General features: G+C 39.7%; 1 protein-coding gene and 1 pseudogene across 1 annotated transcript; one reads left to right on the top strand and one right to left on the bottom strand.

The window, feature by feature from the left end:
- Window positions 1–512: 512 nt before the first annotated feature.
- On the top strand, window positions 513–1,367 carry LOC137295301 (uncharacterized; annotated as a pseudogene).
- Window positions 1,368–2,691: 1,324 nt separating this feature from the next.
- LOC137295016 (gustatory receptor for sugar taste 64f-like) lies at window positions 2,692–8,993 on the bottom strand. The gene is made up of 4 exons (XM_067826267.1): window positions 7,847–8,993; window positions 6,293–6,361; window positions 4,571–4,660; window positions 2,692–3,478 (listed from the first exon to the last, which is right to left on the bottom strand). The coding sequence occupies exons 1-4, from the start codon at window positions 8,864–8,866 to the stop codon at window positions 3,422–3,424; spliced, it is 1,236 nt and encodes a 411-aa protein (XP_067682368.1). The 5' UTR covers window positions 8,867–8,993; the 3' UTR covers window positions 2,692–3,421.
- Between the last annotated feature and the right edge of the window lie 10,868 nt (window positions 8,994–19,861).

The following is a 19,861-nucleotide window of genomic DNA, read 5'->3' as shown; positions in this document are numbered from 1 at the left end:
ACAACTGAATTCAGAAGTATACTCAGACCTCGTTGTATCGCGGCATTCATGGTATTTCCAAACGTATTTCCGGTTTTCCGGTCGAAACACGCCTCCTAGCGGTCATTTGCATATGTAAATCGGCTTGTTTATATTTTGGAAACAGGCGCGATGCATCGACTCCTCGTAAGTATTATTCAGGAGAAATATTAACATTAAACTCTGGAATCTTTTGGAATATGTTTCACCCCATCCATGAAATGCCTGCAATAATATTTACGTGTCGTTTATGACTCTTCCCACTTGATCTGAACTAGGTCGCCTACATCTTATTGATGCCATATAAGGTAACGGAAGTGACGTTAGGAGCTATATTAATCTACCGGTGAATACCAAAAGTTGTAATTCAAATAAGGAAACAAAATGTAAAATGATCCCTGTTCAATGAAAACGAACTTGCACACTCTAACAAAATAGATAGAGTACACCAAACTTAATGTATAACATCTAGCTGCAGACTTCACTGTCCCTCAATGTGAAAAACATCAACTGACAAACCTTTGAGTGACAATTGGTTTTATGGTTTCCTGAGACGCTGGCCTGAAACCTCGAAACCTGTCAATGTTGCAAGCTCAATATGCTCTCTGCATACATCAGAGAGTTGGCCACCCTCATGACGCTTCATGCCTTACATGGCAAGCCTGAACGTGTCCTTAAATTGGTTGAAACGGGTGTGACAACTGAACACGCACCACCCAACATCGTATGTGATGCTACAAGTCAACCACAGGCTATAACGTCATCAAGGTCCTCAACAGTAACCATCATTGGTGGAGGTAATGCGGTAGGAAATTACATCCCTGCTTCCCCTTCCCATTATGTATCCTTGGAAGTGAATGCTGAGTTATTAAAAGGTGCTCCATCAGGTCCCTCTGGTTCCATGTCAACGAGTGGCTGGTCCAACAGAAATATATTTCAGGACTATCTGACCAAACTCTTGCAGGTATTTCGGCAAATCTGTCCGGGCCCAAGACACTTGTTCTCTTTGACGGTCACAGATCACGTTTCTTTGACGCTAGTGGGACGGGAAAATGCACAACATCATTATATTCGTACTACCACCTCACCCAAGCCACATCACACAACCACTGGATGTATTTGGGCCGTTTAAGTGTATGTACAACAGATAATGCAAGATCTTTCTTCAACAGAATCCAGGAATGAAGATCACAAAGTATGAAGTTACCAAGCTCATAGCTAAACCATACTTGAAAACCCTCTCTCCAGATCGCATCACTTCAGTGACCACCAAACCGAAAAAAGAAGAGATTTGTACCACCATATCTTCTAGGAAACCTGCTCAATCAGACAAAATGAAAACTTCATGAAATCAACAAAAACAACACTCAGAAGAAAGAATTTGTTCCTCCAATAGAGAAAAAGAAACCTTCAATAGCAGTACCAAACACCTCTACTTCCAGTCCACAGCCCGGCCCATCGGCATACCATGTAGACGATTCGGACCTCAGCAGTTCTTCCAAAGCATCTGATGGCGACTCTGAAAAATTGTTGTGTTTGTGGTAAGAACGTCCTCCAGCTGTGAGGTCCCTCCCCTATCTTGGCATAGTGGTCTCAGTGTGACAAGTGTCAGCACTGGACTCATTTGTCATTTTGCACTGACATCAGTTGTGTGAGGCGTCATAGTGAATTTCTTTTTCCACATTGTGCATAAATTCTATTAAATGAACTAAATTGAACTAATTTGATGTTTGGCAAACACTCATTTTCTGTGGAATTTCACCAGAATGAATTCATAATTATGCAAACAAAAATACTGAACATTTATGCATTCATATTTTGGAAGTCTGGTGATTTCCCTGGACAACAAAATAAAAACAAACAAACAAACGAAACCAAAAATAAAATAACCCCCCCCCCCTCCCCCAAAAAAAATTAAATAAAAAATAAAAAATAAAAAAACGCTTTCCCATTGAGGTGAGTAAAGAAATTACATTTTCTTCCCTTTTTCGCCTTGCAATATAAGTTGTTTTAGTGTTTTCAGCGATACGATGGAGTTATTTGCTTTGGTAAATAAAACAGGCTTCGTTCGTCTAATGGCTCTCGCTGAAATTCTAACAAAGTTAAAATAATATTTTCTTCATAAATGTGTTGATTATATGTCATGTTAATCGGAGAACATAATGAAATAGGCATTGTAAGTTCCCAGTTTTATTTACGATTACGGCTATGCCAAGCACCGCGCTACAACGAGGTCGCAGGCTAATACCTTTGGTTCAAAAACTCAATTATTTACGATTGTCTCAAACGTCAATGAAATTAGTGTAGCTTTTAATGGCAAAGAATTTCTATACCGGTAAACCAAACCACCAGAATTTCTCGCTATCGGCTGAAAACTGTGTTAAAGGGAAACGGAAAAACAACACATTGCCAACATCTATTATAATTGAATATAAGTAATCTACAAGGGCAACATTTCCATGTTTTTTACAATTTAAACAACGTTGATGTTCTCATTGCGAAAAGGTATAAATGTTCATCCTGTCGTCTGTCTGTTTAGAAAAAGTATAACCTGTTGATCATAAAACCATTACGGTTCTTTGACTGCCATTTTCAACATGCATACATGTACTGCAGGGTATAATGAACTATGTCACCGGTTTGATGAAGCGATCAGCAGATGACAACACACACTAACGATACATCACTTTACTTTTCCCCTGTTCTTCCGCACATTATTGGACAAGAAATATGAGAGGATACAACAAAGAAGTAACATATTTCATGACAGTTGGTTATAAGCATGGTATATCGTCTTTGGCTTGAGTAAATGCCCCATATTGAGAACACATCTGAAAAATGATCCATGTCCCAGTTAAAGTATTAAACATTATGCATTATACACTCAGAAGATACGGGACTATGAGTGCACCACTATATCTGAGTGCAACGTCAGCAGCAACACCCAACGCAACCCTGTAATTCCCAAGGCTATGCGGTTCCAGAGGATGTGTGGACAGTCTTGACCTATTCCCGTGTTTTCTTCCGAAAGACTTTGATCGCACACAAACCTGTTACAATCGCTCTCGTAAGAGGACGTAGCAAGATATTGAACATCTAGACCTGCTGTGTCGTGACAAACCCACAACCTTAAAATATTTGAACACGGCATTCATTCATGACAACTGTAGTGTTGTCAACACCTCTCTGTGTTCATGCTTGTCGTAAGAGACTAGGGATCGGGAGGCCAGACTCGCTGACTTGGTTGACACATGTCATCGTTCCCAATTGTGCAGATCGATGCTCGTGTTGTTGATCACTGGATTGTCTGGTCCGGACTCGATTATTTACAGACTGCCGCCATATAGCTGGAATATTGCTGATTGCGGTGTAAAGCTCACTCACTCTCTGTGTTCACGCTGACTCAGGCTATCTTGAACTGGAGCAGGAGGAAGAAGTAGGTCATGAACAATCCACTCAGCTGAAACAGGAAAGAAAGAGTTGTATCAAGGACAACTCAGAACAGGATATTGATGGTGTAACTGAAAATGTTCTTGATTCATTACACTGTTCAGTTTGCTGACACAAGAGTGGATGTCGAAGCTTCAATGTGTTCATACCGCAGAATGGTGTTTACATGATCCATACTGTTTTTATTAAACTCCAGCAAACGTCACAGCTATGGATCTTCTTTATGCTTTTTTATGTTTTATGTTATTTACTCATGCATCAAGATGAACTTTGCAGTTGTATGCCCTGTATTGATTACATTACACTCGATTTGACTGTTTCCTGGCACACTAGATGAAGATCTTAAAGACGTAGGTAAAACGTTTCAGTTGAAATTCCTGAATTGTTCATCAGCAAAGTTTAGCACAGTCTTCCTGTGTCATGAGGCACCACTGCCCAGATGGTACCATCTTTTACATACTGCACTGCATGCACACTCGTAAGACCTGCGATAATCCATGATATCCACCCACATTCAGCCTCATATTAATAAAATACTGTTCAAATTAGAGTATGCAAAAGCCGCTCAAGGTTACAGTCTATGTAAACTTATCCTCAGTACTTTTCGTTACACTCCACTATTGAGTCTAACAAAACCTTATGGGAGGTCGCGTCAGGTAACCTTTGAGATTGACCAATCAGAATACAGCTTACCAAATCGCGAAAGTGCATTCGCATATACCTTTTGAACTTTTTATCTCGAAAAGGTTCGTATCCGAGCGATTCCGAATGCTATTTAGCATGCGCTCGCTTCCGGGTGATACGGTGTACGTACAACCATGGCAACAGTGAGTAAACACTCTATCTATGGATGAAAATTGTGTTTTTGGCAATACTCAAGGATGTTATATTGCATATTGGATGTTAATACACTGAGACTAAGTTTACTTAGACTGCTCAAGGTTATAAACCTTCTGTCAGAGTAATTCCCGACCACAAACGTGCTAGTCAGGTGGATGAGGGCAGTTGTACGATCACGATGATGTGCCATTATGGAGCCATTATGAACCATCATGAGTCATTATGAGCCGACGATACCTATAACTGTATAAGTTATACTTACAGTGAGAATGAACTCTTTAGTGATGACGAAGAAGTCAATAGCTGTAAATCCAACGGATGTGCCAGTCAACTTGGACAGGAACAGGTTAAGCTGGAAGATGAGTGATAAGTTGCTCCGTGTGTATAATTGAGATTTTCTGAATTTGATTTATTAAAACGTAACTACAATACATACACATCCTTGTTTAAAGATGGATCTGAGGATGGTAACGCAATGGGTTGTTCAACTGTCACTGGATCCAGAACAATATCTCCAAGATTACCAGACGATAGCTATATTTGTCAGGCAAATGTCATATTAATAGCGGTTATCTATCCACATATCTATATCTATGTACGTATATTCTATCTATCCATCTACACATATACATACGTATACATACACATCAATATATATCAATCTTAACTCACTCATTACCGAAAGAAATGTATGTAAATATATATATATATATATATATATATATATATATATATATATATATATATATATATATATATATATGAGAGAGAGAGAGAGAGTGAGAGTGAGTAGGTATGGATGATGGATGGATGGACAGACAGATAGGTATAAATGTAGACACGCTACCATATTTTCAGGCTATAAAAAGCTCTTGGAATATTGGAATATCCTCGATTATTCGAAATAATTGAATCATATAATGATCTTGACACTGGCCAACAGGACGCCGTCCACTGTTGAGTACCCAGCCATGCGGGAATCTCTGGTAACACGATGGCCGATTATGCTGCTAAAACAGTACTCATCAAATCTGTGACACCATTTTTAGTCCCATACTCTGATTACAAAGCTGTCATTAGATACCATATCAGTGATCTAATGCAAAAGAAGTGGGGCACTAAAGTAGGCATATATATCAATACATTACATGCAATTACACCAACTATCGTTTACACCTACTTGGGCTGTCAGTCCAGATTTGAAGAGGTCATTATATGACTACGCCGTATTAGCAACAGGAGATATACACATGAATTTCTATTGAATTCGTGGATCCTCCGTTTTGTACCGTTTGAGATGAAAAAAGCAGTCAAGCATGATCTGCTTGACTGTGTGGAGTTTTCCATAAGAAGTTTTCCATCTATCAGCTTTAACCCAAGAAACACGTTTGTTTGGCATGGCGTGCGTATTACATGATGTTGATATGCATTTGGAAACAGTCCATAAATACGAAGTTAAAAATTCAGTAATATCATCAGTATGTAATTATTCAACATACGGTAATGAGTGAGTTAAAAATTAACGTCACATCGGCAGTTTGTCAGCCATATCGTGACTAGAACAAGTTGTAAATTCACCATAAATAAATGTAAAGCATAAAACACCTGTCAATCCAACTAGAATATCACACTATTTTCGAAGTAAAACTAGCATCTATCTGTCCAACTGCATTTCAAATTCAGACAAGACAGTGTAATAATGGGCTATAGATCGCCAACAACTGAAGGCGATCACCATACTCATTCGCTAATGATACTGAATGGCTGCCATTAGAAGTGCGGATTCTACCCTATCGATGACACACGTAAAAACATAGCCAAAGAAAGCAAGTACTTTGGAAAAAAGCCATGGGGATATATTGTACAAAAGATGAAATGGCATCAGATATTGTCTTGACATCTGGTGTCAGATATGACAGCCCTCTGCTATTATAAAAGCTCTTGTAGACGCATACTAAATCTTGGTAACTAAATGATAACGTACCTGCCCCAGCTGCTCAACAGTAACATCTTGTGTTCCGATACTGAATATGTCATCCAAAAGGGAATGGGCCTGAAAATAGAACTTTCACGTGTAAGAACAACCTGACACTTCAGTGACTACCACGACCGTGACTGAGCCTTGCAACTTGACTTGGTTCAGTTGTTGGCGATGTATAGCCTCTTTGTATATTGCGTCGTCCCTTATAGCTAAAATGTTTTACATTTCATTACTAGTTTTACATGTATATCTGTGATATTCTAGTTATTTTCATGTCCTTCCTTCGTTGGCAGGATTGTATATCACTCATTATTGTTATTCTATACATTGTTTTAGTCACGATATGGCTGAAATATTGCCAAAGTGACTTCAAATTTTACCTCACTCACTGTATTTCAATAGTGTGTGTGTGTGTGTGTGTGTGTGTGTGTGTGTGTGTGTGTGTGTGTGTGTGTGTGTGTGTGTGTGTGTGTGTGAGAGAGAGAGAGAGAGATACACAGTTTACCAACATCTCTAGACCATCTATGGATAGGTCTTCTAACATGTGAGTTGTGGCCGGAGAGGACAGCGCGATGCATTCAGCAATTCAAGGCATACATTTTGTTTTCTGTTGGCGGCGGAACAAATGATTCTGTAAAAAAGTTTCTAACACATTCCACAATATAAAAAATATAACTTGATAACAGTGATTTTTGAGAACACTTACTGTATAATGAGCGGCTTATCACTAATTCAGGGATACACATACTCGTAACACTACCTCTAACCCTGAACAGATAGGGATAAAGTGCAGCACGAAACAAAACATTCAAGGAACATCTGTAGCATAACACGTTCCAGAACGTCATGCAAAGTCTCTATTTAAGATAGAAGCCATCCATTTTGGCACCCAAGTACCACACTTGGTATGTTCAGAGAAAATGATTAAGTGCGACAGTTCACTATCACTAACTGCACTCATGAAATTCACCTTATAGCAAGCACAATTGCATCAGCATTCCACTGCCGTGACATGTTCAAAACCTGGCAACTCATTGTGGTGCATGATAGAATCGACGAAGCTATCATTATCGAGTAAACAGAGACCTATATGGTTGGCTCAATAAATCCCATTGATCGTTTCAAGTTGGTTTCGGAAGAGGCTTTGATGAAAATATATGATGCTTTGACTTTTGTGATCAAAGGTAATGTCTCACAACAACTGGACCTAGTAAACCGGGGATTACTAAAGATGTCAAAGGCCCAAGGACAAAGACTTCCCGAACATAGAAACCACGTTGTCAAAGTCTGATTGACAAAACTTGTTGACAAAACAAGAAATATACACAAAGTGAATGTTAACATATGCCAACCATCATCTTGCTTGAGACTCAAACACACTGAATTTCAGCACTATAGTAGAGTTGGACCTAAATGAACACTCAACCCGAAAACACCGTTCACCCAACCACTGGATTTCCCCCCCCCCCCCCCCCCCCCCCACACACACACACACACCCATCTATCAAATAATACTGTGGCCGGACCCATTGCAACTGAAAATGATATGTCACTTACTGCATCGTGAACACCGGAGCTGCACATTGCTGACACAAGGGTGCACACAACACTACCTCCAAGCCAGAACACATTAACGGCGATGACGAAAATATCCAGTGGTCCGTTGATTATTTGGTAGGAAACAAAACAGGCAAGAAATATGTCAAGTAGGAAACGCACTCCTAGAAGCCATTTGAAGCTTCTATTTACGATGTCCACAGCCTGGCACAGTTGGGTGTAGTGAAATCTGAGTTCTGGCAGTTGATGGGGAAAGTGTCCATCAGCTTCCTCGATCCTCTTTGATATGACATTTCCTAACTGTAAGAACTGTGCTCGAATGACACGAGCAATAATGCCAATAAAAACAATCGGAAAAAGCCAGACACCAGATTGAAACACGTGCATGACTATGTTGAAGATGATCACCCACTGCGACTCTGGGAATGGTCTTGCAAAAACTTTGATGTAAACCGGTGATATGGGTAAATTGCAAAACGTGATGATACAGAGAGCAACAACGTTGAAAGTAACGAGAATCCAGCCAGTTGCTGTACCAATTTTCAAATAGCGTGCTGGAAATTTTGAACCACAGCCCATGTTGTCTTTTGATGGACACTGGAACACAGAATCCCAGTGCCTGTAGAAGGAACGAAGGTGTGTAATCTTCTGACATGAAGCGATTATAATAGAAGCGCAAAGAGCACAAAGCAATACCCATGTCGTTAAAATAATCCGTAGTGGCAAACCTTCATCAAGAGGGAACACCCCAACTGCACATCGGCCAAAGTTGAACCACAGTAAAAGGAGAACGGTGTAACAGTACAGATGGTTGACGGAGTGCCACCTTCCTGGTGGGTTGGCCTTGAAGGTATATGCTTCTGATGGTTCCACTTTGTTTTTCGCTTGTGTAGGATCGAAGTAAATCCCCAATATTTTCATTGACACTAAAAGCGGTTTCAGTCCATCCTCAATGGATGGGAAGGGGTCTTTTTCCATTTCCTTTTTCCGACTAGTTTGCGTAACATTTCCTCTGTTCATCTTTGATTTCCAGTCACGCCAGGTATGTTCCGATTAGAAGCGGAAATGCGACTCTTCCATGTAATCAGTATTCACTTCATCAATGCCCCTTAGTTTAACCAACCTGCAAGCGTTATTGCTATCAGCTAAACACGCCAGCAGTACAGTTAGGTCTCTTTTATTAATGTGGCTCCGTCAACCTGACAAGGTAGGGGTATTCAGTATCCATTGTTGGAGTTATATCCCTCGTCCATTATCAGAAATGCGACCAAGTGTATAACAAATCGAAGCCCAACAAGCAATACACCTGGGGACTACTTCAGTCAGCTTCGATCCCCATTAAGTCAACATTGACCGTTCTTCATAGGATATTGTCCCAGGTTATTATTGTCTAGGTATGCATTTACGACTGGGCCACCCTTCTAATACACCAACAATATTATTTGTTACAATCAATGCTGGATTCTAAATAGATGAGACTCATTCTGTTATTTTAAATGTATCCGTTGACATGTGACAACATTTATGTTCATCGCCCGAATTACCGTTTCCATTACATTGCAACATAAAAGCCACAATTATCTCTCTCGAATTATTGATGCATTGTCCATACAATTACGATATTTGTGTGCTTGAAGTGCTGGGGACTCATTTTAACAACTGGTGATTCCTTTCTAGAAGAATGGCACGTGGTTGTACTGATATTTTACCTTTTGATACACGACCCGCGAAGGCCCGGGGTAGAATAGGCCTTCAGCAACCCGTGCTTGCCATAAAAGGCGACCATGCATGTCGTAAGACCATGCTTGTCGACTAACGGGATCGGGTGGTCAAGCTCGCTGACTTTGTTGAGTCATGTCATCGGTTCCTAATTACGCAGATCGATGCTCATGCTGTTGATCACTGTATTGTCTGGTGCAGACTCAATTATTTGCAGAGTGCCGCAGTATAGCTGGAATATTGCTGAGTGCGGCGTAAAACTAAAGTCAATCACTTGCCTTCTGATATGCACTGGCATATTCAAGTGTGTAATAGTTATACACAGGAGATAAATAGGTTAAATATGTTTGTAGTCTGTGTCTATCCAGTTTTTACCATATGAACTACAGGGTACCAGCAAACAAAGACCAGCTCACTGTTGATCATAGGGACTTGCAGTACTTCGGACTCCTGCAAGAGTTCCCAGCAGGATTGGAGACATCGGTTTGGTTACTGATAGTTGTAAAACAAGCTCGCCCAAAATTTAAACATGTCAAAATATAAGAAATAAATGTACAATGTGTACAATGCCACGTGGCCCAAAGTACAATTGATTGTGAGGTGTAACACGTGACAGGAATAATATATATGCATCTTTGTGACAAGGAAAACACATGTAGCATGAATATGTAACACAAGTTATAGTTTGTCTTCTTTTTTGCATTGATAACAGAGACACTTTTGTAATTGATACTATGTAAATAAAATGTTCGGATACAAATAATACATGGTACAACATGTACAACTCATAGATTACAACTTGTGCATACACCAACGTTTTAATTAGAACCTGTTTTGCCTCAATAGATTTACTTTAAACGAATGCCAAACAATTGAGAATTTACTGAATACACGAATCAGGGTCTTGTCAATTAGGACCCATGAAGGTCCGGGGTAGAATAGGTCTTCAGCAAACCCATGCTTGTCGTAAAAGGCGACTATGCTCATGATGTTGATCACTGGATTGTCTGGTGCAGACTCGATTATTTACAGACTGCCCAATATAGCTGGAATATTGCGGCGTAAAACTAAGCTCACTCACTCACTCTCGTCACTTAGTGCATAGTACAGTCTGTGATAATGATTTGAATTTGCCTTATTTGATGCATATTTGCCAATAATTTGAAGTATGTAATTTGTACCTTTACTGTGCATTCATAATGTCTAGTCGTTCAGATTTCTGAACCATGTAGTAATACAGGCATGATCATTTTTAGAAGCAACTATGAAAGATCACATTGCACATGGGGATACGTGTAGGATAAAAGACGTCTCCGAAAAAAACGATTTCCTTCCCCTGAAGTTTTACATACTCAACCAAAACCAATAAGTCTTTTATCAAACTTATAAACCGTCAAAGACAACAGAAATTACTCAAAAAGCTCTGAAAATTCAACCACATACAGTCTGAAACGATTACACTGTGGTATAATGAAGATCATCGGGATAAACACCCGCGGTAAAATGAAGAGCATTGGGATCACGTGAATCTGCACGTGCAGCAAGCCGTGTCATGCTCAACATCCGGGTACCTTGACCGCATGGTCTCATCAGTTGACTGAAAGATACGGTAGAGAACATGTCTGACAACGAACCGTTTCTGACACAGTCTATCTTCCGAGGAGATACTGACAGTGATGAAGAAGAAAACTTTTCGTTTCGCCGAAGCTCTTACTGAAGATGACAACGAAAAAGTGATGCTTTGCGTACCTAAAGAAACTGAATACAAAAACGACTGGGTGTTCTCTGTGTTCAGTCGCTGGCAGAAGGAGCCCTGTATCCTCATGAAGGATAATTAAATGCCCTTTCATCTGGATATCTGAAAACTAACTTTGTGGATAAGAACACACTGGTTAAGTTAATGAATTTAAAAAAAATAGAAATTTTACAAATACCATTAATGTACGTCCGATGTGTTTTGCAGGAATAAATCGTCAGTTATGTAATGGCAAATACCTTTTCTCCAGGTCATAGGAGCACTGTTGTGCGAGCCTACAAAAGAAGCAATGACACCAGGAAGGCCAGTCAATAACCAAAATTAGAAACGTGCACGGTGTTGGTATATCACAAAGGGGAAAGTGGAAATGTATTATGTGAAAAGAGGGGTACGGGGTCTTTCTACATGCACCAAGACCTCGTCTTTGTATCGTAACCTTTACACGCCTTTTATGGCAAGCATGGGTTGCTGATGGCCTATTATACGCCGGACCTTCACAGGTCCATCATATATGTAAGTGTTACTTGGTTCATATCCTTCTACCATCAGTGGCAGCCGGAACTTAAGTCCACACATTCAACGTCTACTGAAGCACTCTCACCGCTAACTTTATACATAAGACAATGCACACAATGCCTGAATGAATCAGGCATTGACTGTTTATTTCAGTTATTGCACACATTCCCTGATTGTAGACATTGACTGTAACATCATACTTCACCGTACATATTCCAGAGTATGAACATCCATGAAAACTGTTACCGATAGAGATGACAGACTGAAGCTATTCGTGATATGACTTACCCATGTAATTACCTTAATAAATATCAGAAGATATTATACCCATTTACACGACTTGAAATGCTTGAAAGACTCTTTTGAGTGATCCAGAATATAGGATGTTCTCCGTACATTTTCCTTAGTATATACATCAATGACTAATAGTACAGATGACATTAAAACCAGCAGATAATTTGTAAACACGGGTCAGTTCATACATCCAGCTTAAATGATACTTCTTGTCCCAAAATGACATGACTTCAATACTGTTTCTGCAATCAGTGTGCTTCACAGAGTACCTTACTGAATGTTGAGTATATAAAACTTTTACAAGAAGCTGCGCTGGAAATACATGCCTTACGTCATATATGATACATTTGGGGCGATGTCCTATGAATTTATGATGACAATGTTCACAATCAACGTTTGTATGTTGATGTTTAACATGATCACATATTGCTCAGAAGATAAACAACACCACGTACTTATTGCATTTTGCTATGTGTTGATTATCTGAAATGTCTTAGGTAAACATTCTATACAGCAGGACAATGATACATGCGTTGACAACATATTACAATCCTGAAATCAACCATAGCTGATTATTAGTATTAAGTATAATTCGTACCTTATATCATCGCATATGATATTCACCTTTGGGCAAGGTATCATGACACTCATCCTTTTACCCACAACACACACAGGAGCAGTAGATCTGGATTTACGCGTGCGAAACACGTGTATTATGTGCAGCATGGCCTAGAATTACGCAACACGTAGCACATTACAGCGATACAAGACTTGTGTACGCTGTCGGTGAAATTAAATTAACATAATTCATCAACAACAAAACCCAGCTCATGATCACGTGCTATATAACAAAAAAAATATATAAATACCTTTATGGTTAATGTTTGGATGCACCTTATAAATAAGGCTAATTGTTGTGATCCTGACTCCGACATCTTTTGTCTAAGATAATGGTTACAATCTCATTGTTTTAAGCTTTTCTTCCCCCTTGTTGCTTTCCTAACATAATTTCAGTTGGTTTTTTTCTCTAAAAGCATGTTTTGTTTACCAGATGATAACGCTTGTCAGCAGCTGTACATGAAAACTTTGATCCTCACTTCTTACCACACCGTTTGTTGCTATTATGATTTACGTTCTGTTGATGTTTAGAAGTTGATGTTGATACTGCTCAGTATGGACAAGGGATGGGTATTATTGCAAGATTCATATCCTACAATAATTATTTAAAGTCAATGAGATATATGAACTTATCTAAATCTTGGTTTCTGTACAACAGTTCTACCTCTCTCTTGATCTTGTTCCTCAGTCTACTGCTGTGCTGTGGCGATGTTCACCCAAATCCTGGACCAATATTTACCAGCGATTTGAAGGTTATTCATTTAAATGTAAGAAGTTTGGAAGATAAAATTGATGTTATAGAAGCTGAATTTGAATCTTACGACATTATATGCATAACTGAAACTTGGATACATCCCGGTGTAAGTAATGACGATATCTCCACCTCAGGTGTCCACTATTTAGGAAGGATAGAGCATCCCGCGGTGGTGGTGTCGCAATTTATGTAAAAAGCAGTCTTTGTTACACATGAATAACTTAGATCTACGTTACCTGGAAGCTTCCTGGGTGCAGATGCGATGTAAAACTCGTTCTTTCCTCTTAGGAACATTCTACAGGGCTGAGACCCGTGAAGGTCCGGGGTACAATAGGCCTTCTGCAACCCATGCATGCTTTAAAAGGTGACTATGCTTGTCGTAAGAGGCGGTTAACGGGATCAGGTTGTCACATGACACATGTCATCGGTTCCTAATTGCGCTGATCGATGCTCATGCTGTTGATCACTGGCTTGTCTGGTCCAGACTCAATTATTTACAGACCGCCAGCATATAGCTGGAATATTGCTGAGTGTGGCGTAAAAGCCAGCTCCCTCACTCACTCTACAGGCCTCATAAAAGTGAGGTATACTAGAATATTATGGACAAATCGATTGGACTAAAAATAAACACGATTATTGTAGGAGATTTTAAGATTAGTTTACTTGGTGAAAACAGACAAAAATAGATTATTTACAAGCAGTATATGGACATAAAATTACTGAACCAACGCGAATAACGTCAAACTGTAGCAGCTTGACTGATCTGATATTTGTTTCTTGTACTAAAGACCTACGAAACTGGAGTCCTGGACCCAGTCTGTAGTGACCACTGTCCAATTTTCCTACATATTAGTTACTCAAAACCTGAGGGATATAATTATGAAGGAAATGTTTATGATTATTCACTTGCCGATAATTATGGCATTAATGATAGCATTTCAAATATCGATTGTGAGACTTTATTTAATATAGACGACCCAGGTGTTATTGTTGAAGATATCACATGTAATTTAAATAAAATATGTGACTTGCATATACCTAATAAAGTTGTTACCACTGGAAACCGTGACTCGCCGTGGATGAATGGCAATATGTGTAAGTTGATTCGGAAACGAAACCGCCAACATAAACGAGCTAAAAATAGAAATCGCCCGCAGGATTGGGCAAAGTTTAGGCTTTCAAGAAACAGATCAATTACAGCCATTAGAGATGCTAAGAAAGATTATGTATCGAAAATAGATAAGCAAATAAACACTTCTCGTGACACTAAAATATGGTGGTCTTTAGTTAAAAACTTTCTTAAGAACAAAAACAGAGTTGATGACTTTCCTCCTATTTTTGTGAATGACATTGTTTACGAAGATACAAGTGATAGCACAAACGTTCTAAATGACTTTTTCACAGAACAGTTTGCAGTACCCAAACCAAACAATGAGCTACCACCAGTAGATTTACTAAACAATGAACTCCATAACACATATTGAACTCACTGTGAAAGAAGTATATGATATTCTTTTGTCCGTGGACACCTCAAAAGCTACTGGACCTGGTAGTATCTCAAACAGATTTCTTGAATTATCAGCCGATTCACTATCGCCTATTCTTACGCAGTTATTCAACATTTCTCTCGAGCGGTCTATCTTTCCAAGTACAAGGAAAGAAGCGTCCGTAACACCAATTCACAAAAAGGCAGTGTGAATGAATGCACCAACGACCGCCCCGTTGCTCTGACTAGTTGTGTTGCTCAAGTCATGTGTTTCTAACATGTACAATCTGATTTTATACCAGGGGATTGTACCTCAGATCAGCTCAGATACATTTATAGCTTTATTTCAAGAGCCTTAGACAATGGAAAGGAAATTAGAGCAGTTTTTGTGACGTAAGTATGGCATCAATGCATTCTCCATACTCTTAAATACGAGTATGGTATTCAGGAAAATCTTCTACTCTTCTATTCAGAAAAATTGTTTTATTCGTTGACAACTGCCCGGCGCATCCACACGTGTCAAAACCTGCGAATGCTGAATTTGTGTTTCTGCCGCCGAACACGACATCAAAGATTCAGCCTGTGGACGGGGCATCGTTGCTAACTTGAAACAGCTCTACCGATGCCAAGTAATGGAAGGCATGCTGACAGCATTTGATAACAAACAACATGAAACCACCATCCTGACAGCCATCGAGATGGTCCACAGAGCATGGCATCAAGTGACAGGATCGTGTATCCGGAACTGTTTCCAGAAAGGTGGCTTTGTGATTAGTGATGCACCTGTGGCTGTCGACACTGATGATGAAAATGATAATGTGCCACTGTCTGACTTGAAGAAAAATATGTGGAGTGAACTGAAAAAGGTGTCTGACATTTCCAGCAATGTTACCCTTGAAGACTTTATCTCAGCAGACAATGATATTGTCATTACAGAACGCCCCTCTGATGACGACATTGTGAAGGCAGTATCCGATCAGCGCAATGGAATCTCCCGAGCTGATTCGGAATGTGACGATGATGAAACGAACAGTGATGAACCGGACCAGGCCCTCCTTCATTTGCTGATGCCAATATGGCGCTTCAAACATTGAAGAACTTTCTGTTTCGTTTGATTCGTTAGTGGATTTGAACGAGGCGGTGACATGCATGCAGACGTCCAAGCGTGGACAAAGCAAGATAACTGGCTTTGCAGTGAAATGTATGTAATTGTCATATGAATGAATGAATGAATGCATGAATAAACTGAGTACATCGTAGCTGTATCGTTTTTGTTGTTCTTTCGATGGATTTTCGTGAATAACGAACTACGGATATAACGAACTAATTTCAGTGGTCCACCATATGTGGTGCTGTTCGGGGCACCAGTCATGACAAAATATGAAAAGAAACAAATAGTAAACCCCTAAGTGATATAATATCTTTAAATTAACAACCATGTATAAGGTGACAAACAATTTTGCACCTGATTACCTGTGTGGCCTTCTACCTCCAACAGTTTCAGAGTCCAGTCGTTATAAATTATGGAATTGCAGTAAAATACCAAAGTGCAAAACATCTGCTTATGGAAACTCTTTTCTTCCTGATACTATAAACATGTGAAAAGTATATTAATACAGTCAAACCTCGTTTATCCGAACATTTTGGTTTTTTATTGAATTGTTCGGATATACGAATCATTCGGATGTCTGAATCAGGACCTAGGCGGTCGGCTACACGTGAAAACAATACAACATAGAAGCATAACTATATTGTACACATGTACATTCTTTATTCAACATAACATCTTGCATAGCATAACATAACATAAATTACATTGGCTTGAAAAAGTCTTTGATTGATGATTGTTGGCGGGCAAGAAATCGATAGTAACATTAGTCAGTTGAAGATTCTTGAAGTTGTGACTTGCCACATTGTCAAGAAGCAATGTCACCCGCCTTCCACGTGATCTCATCTGTCGGTCAAAAAACAGCAGCCAATCACGAAAGTGATCTGCTGCCATCCACGCCTTAGAGTTGTGGATGTATCTGGCATAGATCTCGGGATTGAAACCCCTGTCAAAACATCTCGAGCGACGGGATTTGCCATTAACAAAAGGTTTGATTTTTACGAATGAGCCATCCTCTTGAATAGGAGAAGTCGGAAATTTGCAGATTGGCACCAATTTGTGTTACTTTTTCTGTTAACATATCATCACTTAGCCATAAAGTGTATCCTCGAGTTTTCTTCGATCATTCAATCATTCGATCATTCTTGGTAACGGTCGCAACTGCGAAGGTTTGCTCGAAGTGCGACTCAGATTTGGTCGAAATCATACAGACAAATTTATAGATCCGAAACATTTAAAAAATGTCTGCAGAAACTCCTTCTACCTCTTTCAGGGAACCTCTTCACGGTTTGTTTTGCTAAGTTTAATCGGTTATATAATTTAAAAAGCGAATGTGTGTTATGAGTCAAGATAAAGAACTCATATTTGGTTGACATTTGATATATACATGCTCATAATTATCGTTTCGGGGATTACAGCCAATTATCACCCCTACAGTCAAACACATCATCTAGAACAAACATTTATAATGTTTCCGAACCCTCTTCACCACCCAGTAATGAACACCCTTTGAGGCTTCTCAAGCGACTGTCGCAGAACCACATCTATCGAGCGAAGGACATTTTGTGTCACAGATCATTCAAAAGTAAGAGTATGTTAGATGAAAAGAAAATTTTATTAGTGAGTAAAAAGCTTTCTTCATCACGTCACATTTACTGTTCCGCCGGATTATGTCTTGGTACTTTAGAAACAATATGTTCATCGGTAGTCCATTTGGTTTCATTTTATTTATATACCCATCGAAATGCTGGCTACATGTATACTGTGAGCTCCAGAACCCGGTTCCTTTTGTGTATCATTTTACCCATCGGTTCTAGCTGTTTATATTTGTGTGTGTGTGTGTGTGTGCGTGCGTGCGTGCGTGCGTGTGCGTGTGCGTGCGATATATAGATGTAGCTGGAACAGCGTTGAATAACAAACATAACCACAAGTATGAAAAATAATATATCTACAAATGCTCATGAGTTAGTCAGACATTTCACTAGATGTGTTTTCTGCTTTTCTCCGAGATTTCTTATGATGGGGAACGGAATTTGTCGCTATTATTTAATATGGTTCATTAGCTTGGGAAATTTATTTTCTGTCTTTCAAACACATCCAAATAATATTTTGACAAACAGAACGGAAAGAGTGCTAACGATATTTAACACCGTAATTCGTACGTGAAAGGAGTTTAAATAACACACCAATACTACCTGATACCAAGCAGGTTGCTCACCTGTGTCACCGAGATCTTTAGCACTTTAGATCTGTGTGTGTGTGTGTGTGTGTGTGTGTGTGTGTGTGTGTGTGTGTGTGTGTATTATTCATAATATTGGAACGAGTTCTTGGTTTTAGGTTGGCACCGGAAGTTTCGTACCGGAAGTAATTTGGATCCATTTCGCATATCGGAAAAAGGTGCACGGGACCGAGTTAAAAACCGGAAGTAGAACCTCACGAGACTATCAGGGCCTGCTACCCGGAACCTGTTGTGAGATTCAAAATAAGCCCACATAAAGTTGAAAATTCACCCACTTCTACTCCAAACTGTCACTATGTATTTGGAATTGTGTCTGGAATTGTACAGCGTTTGATTATGACATGTACTCACAGCATGAAAAAACGTCCCCTTTAAGCGACAAAACTTTAATCACAAGATTGAAAATCCTGACTTAGCAAGCAATAGACAGCTTTTTGTGACTGATGCTTGGGAGTGGAAGTCTCAAAGTTGACTGATCGATATGTACCTTTATTAGTGAGTGAGTTAAAATTCACTCAGTCACATCGGCATTAGTACAGCCATATCGCGACTAAGAACGTTATATCTTTATGAATGAATAAAAACAAACATACTTATACTATACTTACCTGTCTGCAAAATATGTAGTTATCACAGTTATAAATGTAAAACTAGTATGAAAATCTAAAACGTACTATGACAGTAGAATATGGAAACAGGCTATAGACTGATATCAACTCGAGGTAGATCGCCATACCTGGGGCCATGAATACCTACAGGGTCTTTGCGTGTACCTGCATGGACACCAGCTGAACTTACACCATCACTTCAGATGTAAGAGACCCGTGAAGATCCCGGGGTAGAATTGGCCTTCAGCAACCCGTGCTTGCCATAAAAGGCGACTAACGGGATCGGGTGGTCAAGCTCGCTGACTTGGTTGACACACGTCATCGGTTCCCAATTGCGCAGATCGATGCTCATGTTGTTGGTCACAGGATTGTCTGGTCCAGACTCGATTATTTACAGACGCCGCCATATAGCTGGAATATTGCTGAGTGAGGCGTAAAACTAAACTCACTCACTAAGATGTACGAAATTTTGAAAATCTACGCCTTAGATTAAATTAACACATATTGCAGTTAAGAATAATGCATGTGTATGTGTAAAACAGAATTTTTCATACGATACTGACTTTTCCTTTAGCATTTCTAGATTAACTAAGATCCGCCAATGATATTACTGAGACATCCTGCTTGTAAAGCAGGTAAGTCACTTTTTCCTATCTTTAACAGGTGTTCACGACAAATAGTGTCCGAGTGTGCAACAAATAGGACAGGGATGGGCGTTTCGAGAAACGTTTGCTATTGCTTCTCACCTCGCATTGGCACCCGTGGCGAGCCACCTCCTCGTGGTGGGTGCTGGGTAATGCTAAGAGCTCGCCGACACCCCCGTAGTGGACCCGGGGGGATATTTGGTCCACCAACCCGTTTGCCGTGGGTTGCGGCCCTGAGTCGGTGGAGGAAGGGATCCTGGTGGTTGAGGGCAA

The sequence above is a fragment of the Haliotis asinina genome, chromosome 8, assembly GCF_037392515.1.
Source record: "Haliotis asinina isolate JCU_RB_2024 chromosome 8, JCU_Hal_asi_v2, whole genome shotgun sequence".
In the NCBI taxonomy this organism is placed as follows: Eukaryota; Metazoa; Mollusca; class Gastropoda; order Lepetellida; family Haliotidae; genus Haliotis; species Haliotis asinina.
The sequence above is the reverse complement of the archived record's forward strand: the minus strand, read 5'-3'. Positions and strand labels throughout refer to the sequence as shown.

Coding starts and splice junctions, on each gene's coding strand:
- LOC137295016 (XM_067826267.1), bottom strand. CDS start 8,866: ATGAACAGAGGAAATGTTACGCAAACTAGTCGGAAAAAGGAAATGGAA. Junction 4,661..6,292: donor CTGTTGAGCAGCTGGGGCAG/GTACGTTATCAT, acceptor CTCATCTTCCAG/CTTAACCTGTTCCTGTCCAA. Junction 3,479..4,570: donor CTAAAGAGTTCATTCTCACT/GTAAGTATAACT, acceptor TTCCTGTTTCAG/CTGAGTGGATTGTTCATGAC.